Genomic DNA, 11264 nt, shown 5'->3' with positions numbered 1-11264 from the left:
AAAAAAAATGTTTTATGGAGTTGAGATGGAATTCCTGTTGGGTTTGAGCTTGATTTTAGCAGCCCTCAATCAACAGATCATCCACGATGTGACAGTGAACGCTGGAATACCAGAGCAATAAATCATCACTTCACACCAAGAAATAACCCGTCACAGCTTTTGGGTCAACAAGAGTTTTTATTCTTTAAAAAAAATAACAAAAAAAAACATGTGAGTAAACAAAGGAGTGCTCAAAAGGAGCTTATTATTGCATTTGTTTGGTTTTCAAAAAACAGCATCGGCACGTTAAAATTTAACAGAACAAAACATTTGAAAAGAAAACTACAGTGCAGAATGATGTGGAGTTGAATTCACAGATCAGCAGTCTCAGATCCCCGACCAGTTTTCCTCACACTGGCTACTTTTTCTACCAACATGTGCAACATCGACCATCAAGTTTGAGAAGTAATTCTTCATGGAAACAGGAAAAGCGGGATGTGGTCGCCCTCTGGGAGTCGATATTGTCCATGTTTTGGTATCTTGATGTCACACTACTACCTCAAAATCCCTACTTTCACTTGTCTTTGGCTTGGGATAAGCCCGCCAGTGTCTGTGTGGTCTCCTGCAGAGCCTTCTGAAGGGTAGAAATGGCCTGATCGTGGCCTTCTAGCTTGGCTGCTTTGGCTTCCAAGCCGGCTACCATGCTTCTTAAGCTCTGCAGCTGCTCCGGCTTCACGCTGCTGCTGCCCTCCAGGACAGCCAGCCTCTCCTCCAAGTCCTTCACCTGCTGACCCACGCTGGAGTCCCTCGAAGGGAGCGCGGCCTGGGCGTCGCTCAGAGTGGCCATGTTGGACTGGAGCTCCCCCAGGCTGCTTTTCAGTGCCTCCATCTCCTGCTCCAAGCCGGCTTTGACCTTCTCCACCGCCTGCCCCTGTGCAGCCTGAGTGCTTTCATGGCTGTCGTATTTGCTGAGCAGCGATTCCACTTTGCTGGTGATGTCTGACACCGATGCCGACAGCGACTCTCCGCTCTCCTCTGATGCTTTAACTCTGGTTTCCAGGTCGTCTGATAGTTTCTTGACCTGAGCGGCTGCTTCGTTCGCCTGCCTCTCTGCGTTGCGGGCGACGTCGGCCGCCTGCTCCACGCTGCTCTCCAGCGTCGTGCTTTTCTCCGTCACAGCCTGGACGCCGGCCTCTGCTGCAGACAGCGACTGCCTCAGACTCCCCACAGTCTCTTGCATCACTGACCTCACTGTTTCAATTTCCTGAGACAGCGAGGCTACTTCCTGGTTGCGAGTCTGGAGCTCTGCCCTCACGGTGCTTATCTGCTCCCTGAGTGAGTTTGCTGAGGTGTCAGTATCCTCTTTGGCTGTTTTGATTTCAGCTACGGCATCAACAATGGCAGAGAGCTCCTGTTTGATGAGCGCAGGGTCTTCCATGTCGCCCAGACGGGCCTTGAGATCGGCCAGCTGGCTCTGCGCCTCGCCCTGCGCTTCGGTGAACTCCGCCACACTGGCGGCGATGGACTGACTCACCTCAGCCAGACGCTCCTCTACAGTCTTTTCCAGAGAAGAGAAGTCCCTCTCACGGGCCTCCTTCACCTCTTTGATGCCCTCTGAAAGGTCCCTGAGTAGATCGTTCTGGAGCTTCTGAAGGGCCTCCTCCACCCTCCTGGTCTCCACCTCGCCCCTCTTCATCCGGCTGATGGCTCCCTCCAGCTCCACCCTTGTGATGCCCAGTGATGACTCCAGTCCGTCCACAACACTCCTCAGAGACTCCACCTGTATAACAAGGAAAGCAAACAGCACAAGTGTGTTTCATCCATTTTAACACACGAACACTTGAACCCTAAAATGCACAATAACTGCACATTGTCAGTGTCCTGTGAAAACCACGTATCTCACGTATGTGAAAAGATATTCTTCATCAAGTCCCCTTAATAGCATTTCATGGTCTTCATCAGCGAGTTGAGTCCAGTTGAGAGTTGCCTCCGCCTACTGAGACGCACCCGTTTACTGATGAGGGCCATGTGTATGGTTGAACGCTCAGGGAAGTGCTTGTTCGTGGTCCATCAAACTCAAGGTTCCATTATTTTGCAAAATAAAATTAATTCTTCGGAGGTCAAGAATGAACTTTAAAGATATTTTGAATACTTTTGCAGATTATATCCAATACACACTGTGTTTTGTTGCACAGATTGATGATTATGGAAGTTAATTTTTGCTTTTAATCTTAACTCAGGGTCCGCTTACTAGCTTTTCCTGTGTTTGAAAAGGCGCTTATACAGAACTGTGGCTCAACTTAAAAAGTAAATATCTAATAAGGTTTTAACTTCTTACTCGAGGGAGGAAAAGATGATGCAGCAACTAGATTAAAAAATGTTTTTTATGGCTGTGGTAACGCCATGGTTAATATTCATATTGTAATTATTATTCCTCAGTATTACTTTTATTATAGCTACTATTTTAAGATTGAGCTCACACCCGAAGTAATTGAACACATCAAACTTGTTGAACCTGCACTTTAACGTGAGCTGAGGCCTCACATAATTGAAGCAGTGGTGTCTGTTAACAGCTGTTCTACATCCTGAGGACAGTTCAGACTGGTTCTACACAGAGAACTTCATATTCAGGAGGACCAGCAGAGAAATGAGAGAATGAATGAAACAGGAGAGGACTTCAAACACACGAGCCAGCAGATGCTTCGGTTTGCAGGTAATAACACAGAACAATGAAATGCATTTCCAAATCATGTAAATCTTTACCAGTTTTAAGTCCTGCAAAAGAGGCCGACATTAGTGCTGATGTTCCAGTGTTTGTACTTCATAAACAAAGTGTGAAAGTGTCCCTTTATGCCCTGTGCAGCTTGATCTGCTCCCAAACAAAAGAAAACATTAAAATAAATGATGAGAAATGATTCATTTTCAGCAGGTTTGAAAGTTTGACTTCTACTTCTTGGACTTTTGCTCAATGAAAAAGAGGAAAGCGTTCACCAAATCCATCACTGTGGACCACCAGACCTTCCCAACCCCCAACGGTACATGAAGTACAACAACTTTACGGGCTGTTATGTAATTGAACACAAAGTCATCTCATATTCCCTGTACGAGATTTGGCTGTCACTGGGACTTCTGAAACTTTCTGGGCTCCCCTGCTTATGGCATTCATATGATTTCTCCCCATTGATTCGTCTCATTTTCCACCAACCTGTTGAACGACGCTCTCTATTTTCGTGCCCAGCTCTGCGCTCTGCCGTGCGCTCTCCTCCTGCCTGCCGCTCGCCTGGCGGATTTCCTCCACGACTTGCTGCAAATAAAAAGCAGCAAACCCTGCAGCGCCCAGTAGCGTGATATAAAACACAGCGGTGGCAACGAGCCCGAGGCAGCTCCCTGACCGTGGCCCCTGGGGTCCGGGGCCGCTCACCCCGTTACCGGTGCTCTTCTGGCTTTTCTTCGACGCGTCATCCTGGCTGGATGCGACGCTTTTCTCGGCGGAGCTGTTCTTGTGTCGGTTTTTCGCAGTCATCGTCAGTGGGAGCTTGCTGAAAATCTGTGTGATGTGAGAGCTGCTGGGCTTTTTGCTGTCGTGGATGGAGAGTGTTTCTAGTCCAGGCCCACTAACCGGACCAGCAGCGTATCAGTGAGCGCGTCGTGGCTCTCCGCGGGGCTTTTCGCGTCGAGGTATGCGGATGGGGGTTGTCCCATGTGAAACTCCAGTCTCTGTGAGGGTCCAGTTTAATGACACAAAACAGCAGGAAAGAATGAATGATCTCTACTGCTTTTACACTTTTTGGTGATCGTGCTCTATTTTTGCACCAGAAACTAGATCCAACATATTATTTTTATCATCCACCCTAAACATAAGAGTGATGTTTCTGCAGGAGCATCTCTCTGGTGCAGCTGCAGCGTTACACAAAAAGGTGGTTTAAGCAAATTTAGTGAGATTTTTCGGTGTCCCTATGTAAATGAACATGAGCTTAGTTTAATCTCTGAACTTGAAGTGAGAAAATGAAAGGACAAACAGATTCACCACATTGGACAAAACTTTTAACCAAGCCCGTGTCTTTGTCCAACTGAAATTAATCTGTGCACAATTGAGATAAAACCGCGTGTTATACATGTATCATGCCTGCAACACACGCTCATAAATGCTGCTTCCATTCTGAAACGCTGATGCAAACTTTGTGCAAGCGGTTCTGGAGCTGACAGTGCAGGGAGGGGCTGCCTTTCCCCTCCAGTTTGCTCCTCCTTTCATACGTGGCAGCTGAAGTCTGAGCGCTCCAGGCTGCTATTAAAACCCCACACAGTGAGACTCATCCGCTGACATCACAGCTTCCATGTCCACAGTCAGAGAAAGACGCAAACATTCATAAGTCACTGAATTTCCTTCATTACAACAATGACTAAATCATTTTTGCAGACCTTTTATTTTGTTTGTGAATTAAATCCTTTTGGTAATAGTTTTGTTTTAATGTGTATGATTTTGTGATATCACCATTTGAGTTCGTGCAAATCGTGCAAATTTCCTCTAAAAGTTACTAGAAAATCAAATTATTTTTAAGTTTTAATGCTTTTTCTTGATATTATTCCAAATTATAACACAGTATCTGCCACCCGAAAAAAAGAAGATATCCATGCATCTTAAAAAAAAAAAAAAAAAAAGATAAGGCCATTCAAGGGCTTTCCACAACAGCAAAGCATTCACTTCCTCGGTTTAAACGCTAGATGTCACTAAAAGAGCGTTTTATGGGGAGAGCAAACGCTGATAAAGCAGATAACCCCCGATACCACATCCACAATGCCTGGGCAAATGTGTACAAAAGGATTATTATTAGACAATATATACATTTAAAACAATTAGAAGCAATTTATATCAAACTATTGTAGGATCAGTGCTGAGTTAAAATTGCATTATGTCTTTGTGTTCTCTCTGAAACTCTATTTAAGATGAACAAAGGACCCAGAACAACTCACTGTGAAGGTATTTCAAAAAATTTGAAACAACTTTATATACAAAATACCTATATTGAAAAGATACCGGTATATCTATAAGAATAAATACCTGCCTTCCCTCCATCCACACTTTGAAGTTGAGCGGTTTCCCAGCAGACCTGAATGCATCGCGACGCCCCGCCCAGACGCCGTGACAACAGACACCGCTCCTCCGACGCGCTTTCCAGGTGTTCGCTGTGTGATATTGCAGAGATCTGGAGCGTTTTGGAGCTTTATCGGTATATCTGCATGAAATGGCCTAACGTGATATGCTTTGTCTCCGAGCTCGGCTGTCCCTCGGACGTCTGAAATGTCGTCTTTCCGCCCTTATTCCCTCATCTCCCAAGGAGTGACGCGGGAGCACCGTTAACATGAAGACTGACACGGGGATGAGAATTTGAACTGTTTATATACCTCGAGTGGGAAAAGCTAGCGGGTCGGCTAGCCAGCTAGCCAGACAGCTCAGACACCCCGGTAACGGATCGGATATCGGATTTGTGCGGCCATGGCCGGGCTCATCAAGAAACAGATCCTGAAGCATCTCTCCAGGTCAGTCCTGAGCGGCGGTTCACGCTAACAGACAGGGAGTGGAGAGAGAGGGACGACGGAGGGATTCAGCTGTCAGACAGACGTTAGCTAACGTTAGCCATCACCAGAAACTGTTAATTTAACGCGACAGACGACACGAAAACCAAGTTTAATGTTTGCTGGACAGGGAAGAAAATGTGTCCTCGGTTAGTTAGCTCGCGTCCCTGCTGTCTGTCAGGCTGTCAGTTGCGTTTTCAGTTGACGTAACCCCCTCTGACCTGAGTCGTGGCTCGTCAGCTAACTTTGCTAACATGGTAGTTAGCTAGTGGAGGGCTAATCCTTTAACACTTGGTTTAGCAGGTTGAACGACTGGCTGAGTCACATTGTTTAAACAATCTCAGTCTTCTCCTGAAGGAAAATATCCTCTAGTTACACATAGCGAATAAACACACAAACTTACATCATAAAACTGCCAGATAAGTAACAAGACTTAAATGTGGTGTAAAGTAATGCTTATCATAATTATGAAGGCAGATCGGATTGCTCTCAGTGGCGCAAGGGCACTTCAGTGGGGTGCGGGTTTATTTACACGGGTTTAAACCCTGCTTATGTGGTCTTTTCATAATTGTGCTTCCCTGTGAGACGCCACACATGGTCCATAGACCCTCAGCACACATCAATTATAGAGGGAAACTTGCTTTACTGTCACCTTAGTTAAACGTGTTTCTAAGCATTTTGTGGCACCGGTAAGCTCCCTATTATGCACCTCGAGATAAATGACCTTAATATTGGTTCAAGATCTGTGTGATGGCGCTACCACTTACTCTGTAAGGCCCCATTTACTTTTTTAATGTCTTGCAGTTATGGGGCGCATCCAGCTCGACCCGCTTTACATCTATTATTTATTATTTTCCACTGTCCCTCATGGGACTTTCAATGGACTACTTCCTTGTTTTGTTCCAGGGGGAGATCTTAAAACATGCAGAAGTGCTTTCCTCCCACGGACCAACCTGCTCATGACCTTAAACAGAGCACATTCACACCTTCAGCTGCTTTTCAGACAGCAAAGTGTACTGAATAATAATGACAGTCGCAGTAAATTAGAAGTGAAGGTGGGCAGTGCTCACATGAGGTACAAGAAATGACAGCTGTCACATTTATAACGCAGGTCACAGGTGACCAGGTCTTTAAAAAACTCGTCAGTATGCAGGTGGACCGGTTTGCACTCTTTACAAGGAAAAGCACAAAGGTGGTTGTGCTTGATGAGAGAAGTCTTTGTGGTGACGGAGTTGTGATTAATCAGTCAGTCACTGGTTACTACCTTGATGGTATTTAGGATTGCTTTGTCTTTCATATTCATACACAGCGCCTCAACCAAGATTTACATTGTCTGCAACACACAGCCTGCGAGCGGCATGCCCTTCATCGTCCTCGTACTCTAACTTGTGTGTTTGTGTCTCCTTGTGCTGTGTGTGTGTGTGTGTGTGTGTGTTGAAGCAGGAGCTTGTGCAGATGACTGTGCATGCCCTCAGCAGCATTAGCATCAACATTGACAGGAAATGACTTGAAGAATTGTGATGTCATCTGTCTTTGGGCTTGTCATCTGATCTTCTTTGCGCTGGCCTGATTGGTCGGGTGCCGAGCGGCAGAAGCTGACCTGCCCGACAGTCAGCCAATCCCGCTTCATTCGGTGCGGTGATGTCACGGCGAAAGTGCTGGTGTCAGAATAATCAGCAGCACCTTATGTATGGCTGCAAATACACTAGACCGTCATTATGCATGCTTGGGTGATTTAGCTCGAGGATGGGTTAGATTTTATCTGCTCAGTTGTTGTCTCGTGCTGCTTCATCAGCACCAGCCAGGAATAGTTTGCACCGCTAGCGAGATTATTCATACACACTGTAGGTGTGCTTACACAGCTACAGGTTGTGTTGTGGGTGTCAACATGTCAGCTCAGCCTCCGTGCTGAACAGTCGCAGAGGACACACGTCTGTGCAGTGCTGTCTGTGACCGGGATGAGTCTGTTAGGGTGAGGCGGCACCATATCTTCACAGTTCGTTGACTCAGAAGTCTACAATGGCTGTTCCTCCTCTGGCCGAGACAAGTGCACTGAGGCATGCACGACATATTAGACTAGTTGGGGGGGCCTTTTTGTACAATGTGAGCTATTAGAAGAAGCATTGTGTGTGACTTCTGGTGTGCCAGGATGAGTTTGTTAATGTTAAGTGACATGGCTGAGTTGTTGGCGTGCATGAGTTTGGCGTTTTCCTCACGCGAGACTGTATCGATGAAGTGTCTCACAGAAGGCTGAACTGAGGTAGCCCCTGGGGGTGACTGCATGACAAGGTGTGTGTTTGTCTGCGTTGCAGACAGGTTTAGATTATCGACAGGACCTCTGGCCCGCAGCCAGACAGAGCAAGATCACATTACACATACACACATATACATGGATGGAGAAATGGCTGAACACAGTGAGGCCAGAGAAAAGGAGGCTTTAGATGGCTTACTTTCTTCCCTCCTGCCTCCTTTTCCTTATTCCTTCCTTCCTTCTTTCCTTTCTCACTTCCGCTCCTTGTTCCATCTTTCCGTTCTTGTTGTCCTCCACTCCCACGCCCTGTTTCCTTATTTTCATGTTAAATAAATGCATTTAGGGCTAACTAAACTGACTGTCGCCAATTTTCTCAATTCATCATTTAATCGAGAGCCATTCAGGTTGTCTGGGTTAAATGGCTGAAAATGGCAAAAGGCAGCTCCCCAGAGCTCAAGGTGACATCTTCAAATCTCCTGTTTCATCTGAAATACCCTTAATAATCCAAGGATATTTAATTTACAAAGATAAGCTAAGCGAAATGCATCTATGGAGTGTCCTTTCTTTTTCGCTAGATGGAACCCCTTATGCAGGTTGTCCATTGTGCACTGAGTGCATTTTGGCTTTGAAATGACCCCTGCCCTATGTATTCCATACCATCCTGGTTACAGAGTAAGTGGCTCCTCATTAATGTCACAAGATCACGGCTCAACAGTCCTCCAGAGCGCAGACAGCATAATTCACATCCTCAGTCACAGGGGAATGAAGACATTTTTAAGCGGTGGAGGGAACATTTGCTTGATGTGCATAAAGCGAAGCTGTCGATAGACAAAGTTACCCAGAACAGGCCCCTTTAGAGAATGAAAAGATTATCACTCCCCTCTAATGGAAAGAGTTCACGACCTGGGAGATTATACTTATAGTCAGGCTGGTATGCAGGTCCGTTCTGGGGTTAAGTCAGGACGTTTACCAGACACAGCCTTGCTCACCTCTCCTCTCCTTTTTAGGGTTGAATGTTGAACGAGTAGCATTCAAGTCCAAGACTGAGTTTTCCTTCTGTCGGCAGTAGCGTTTTACTCGATGTAATAAAGATGATTATCGGTAATCTTAGGGCCACCAACCGATCCCACAAGAATTTCATCCATTACATATTTAGTCAGTAAAGAGGAGACTGGTTAGTTCAGGGGACCATTTTCAGCTCTGAGTCAGCTGAGGCTGAGCATGACGGATTGTAACACCAGTGTTGTGAACATGCTCTCTGTTGCGTGCGCATATAACTTTCTCACTTTTTCATCAGTGGAGGTTTAGTGCCCATCGGGGTGTGAGAGATGAGTCCATCTCTGCCGTCGTGTTTGTCATCATGAGCCTCTTTCGGCCCGGCTCTTTCCATCCTGCAGTAGCTGCGCGATGATGCACCACAGCGATGAACTCCACTATTCTCTGTCTTATCGCTCACTGCTGGTGGGAAGGCTATTATGGCATGAGTCATGACTCAGTGCCCAGCTGTGGGTGTCTCATCGTTGTGTAGCTGTGAAATGCGTGTGTGTGTTTTTATACGTTGGTGTGAGAGAGCGACATTTGACCAGAGTCCCTCTGCACCCTGGCATCCTCGCTGCGGTGTCGCCGGGGCCTTGGATTGTTTTCTCCTTCACGCTAACCTTTTCTCTGTCTCCACGGGGTCATGAATATTCCAGGGCTGTGGGGCCCTTTGCTGCCAATATCAACTCACTTGACTTTGACATGTTGCCTGCGTGTTGCTGAAGTGGCGTCCCTGTTGACGTGTTGTGTGGAGGTGGTTTGCAGGAGTTTGTGTGCAGCTGTAGGTGTGTGTAATTCAAGTAATCTCTCCATGATGAAATTAAGATGACTCAGTCTTTTTAATAACTGCTGGGTTACGGCTGCGTCATGTAGTTTTGACATCACCACACCTTTGATGTCACAGCAGCCATAAAGAAGCAAAATTGAGACAAAGGAAAAATACCTTTTTCATCAACATATTTGTGCTTTTTTCCAGCATGATATATGCTCCTATCACTGCCGACAATATGCTATGTAAAAAAACAACTTTCTTTCAGCTTAAGTGTATAACTCATTAGCTTTTCTATTAGCATTAGCATATATGTCTTATCACAACTTAACAACTTTAAAAACGTGATTTGCTCAAGGGTCGTGAAATGCTGCAGAGCCTCTGAAGTCCATCCATCCATCCATCCATCCATCCATCCATCCATCCATCCATCCATCCATCCATCCATCCATCCATCCATCCTCTATACCCGTCTATCCCTTTCTGGGGTTGTGGGGGGGCTGGAGCCTATCCCTGTCAACGGGTGAGGGTGGGGTACATCTTGAGCTGGTCGCCAGCCGATCGCAGGGCAACATACAAAGACAGACAACCATTCACGCTCGCACTCACACCTAAGGGCAATTTTAGAGTCACCATGTTTTTGGTCTGTGGGAGGAAGCCGGAGTGCCCGGAGAGAACCCACGCATGCACGGGAAGAACATGCAAACTTCACACAGGAAGGCCCCGCCCGACCCGGGGATCGAACCGGCGACCTTCTTGCTGTGAGGTACGCGCACTACCTGCTGCCCCGGGAAGAACATGCAAACTTCTGCCACTGTGCCGCCCCGCCCCTGAAGTCCTAAAATTATATTTTTTATCTGTCAAGATGATTTCATGATTTCGGGGACATCATGTTAACTGGCTAGCCACGGTTGATCAATTTGTTAGCACTGGATAAGAGTACGATTTCCACTAAGAGGAAACTCAAACACCTCAGCCTTTATTGCATCACCCCGCGGCTTCTGAAACCAAACCAGCCCACTTGGCATTTAGTAACTCCTCGATCACTTTTTTTTATAGCTTTGCAGGCACCTAACAGTAAAAGACTGGAAAGTTTTGACAATAAAAACACCTGAACTGTGTTACACGCTGTGAGATTATATTCATGTTGTCCACCTCAATCAAGCTTCAAGGTCAACAGAAGATTCCTCAGAATGATATCATTCAATGTGGATATTGAGTAAAGACGGACGATGATGCAGGCTGGTAGTGAAGAAGAGGATCACGCGTGTGTGGGTGTTATTTTTAGGCTGGGTTGTTTTAAGGTTTACCTGCTGTCCCACACTGCAGACGGACTGCCTCCAAGTCCTGCTGTGCTGCTGGCCTCTAACAGGAGTGCAGTAAAGGAGGAGAGAGCACATGATCCCTGATGAGCCAGTAAAAATATGCTTATATACAGTAGATTACATTTCATATATCAAAATATCAGAGAGGCTTGTTTCAGAATGAAGTCTGTTGACCACCAACATGTTTTTGAGAAACGCTTTAATGTCGTTTCATTTGATTTCACTGGATTGTCACGTTTAGCACAAGCGTCCTCAGTGGCTGTCTGTTGTTTGTCAGCTGGTGTGTAGAGTGCCTACATGTCCATTCAGGAATACTGACTCTGCTGAG

General features: G+C 46.2%; 2 protein-coding genes across 7 annotated transcripts in view; one reads left to right on the top strand and one right to left on the bottom strand.

Annotated features, from left to right (window-relative positions):
• Nucleotides 1-161: 161 nt before the first annotated feature.
• On the bottom strand, nucleotides 162-3533 carry ckap4 (cytoskeleton associated protein 4). Its single transcript, XM_070992270.1, has 2 exons — nucleotides 3185-3533; nucleotides 162-1759 (listed from the first exon to the last, which is right to left on the bottom strand). The coding sequence occupies exons 1-2, from the start codon at nucleotides 3500-3502 to the stop codon at nucleotides 554-556; spliced, it is 1524 nt and encodes a 507-aa protein (XP_070848371.1). The 5' UTR covers nucleotides 3503-3533; the 3' UTR covers nucleotides 162-553.
• A 1605-nt stretch (nucleotides 3534-5138) lies between these two features.
• bltp3b (bridge-like lipid transfer protein family member 3B) overlaps nucleotides 5139-11264 on the top strand; it is a 31557-nt gene continuing 25431 nt past the window's right edge. For all 6 annotated transcript variants that reach the window (XM_070991801.1, XM_070991798.1, XM_070991802.1 and 3 more), the window contains exon 1: nucleotides 5139-5517. In XM_070991801.1, coding sequence (XP_070847902.1) covers nucleotides 5474-5517 — 44 coding nt within the window. In that variant the 5' untranslated portion in view covers nucleotides 5139-5473. The remainder of the gene's footprint in view (nucleotides 5518-11264) is intronic.

The sequence above is a fragment of the Chaetodon trifascialis genome, chromosome 22 (genome assembly GCF_039877785.1).
Source record: "Chaetodon trifascialis isolate fChaTrf1 chromosome 22, fChaTrf1.hap1, whole genome shotgun sequence".
In the NCBI taxonomy this organism is placed as follows: domain Eukaryota; kingdom Metazoa; phylum Chordata; class Actinopteri; order Chaetodontiformes; family Chaetodontidae; genus Chaetodon; species Chaetodon trifascialis.
Note: the sequence above shows the minus strand (reverse complement) of the source record. Positions and strands in the feature narration are given on the sequence as shown.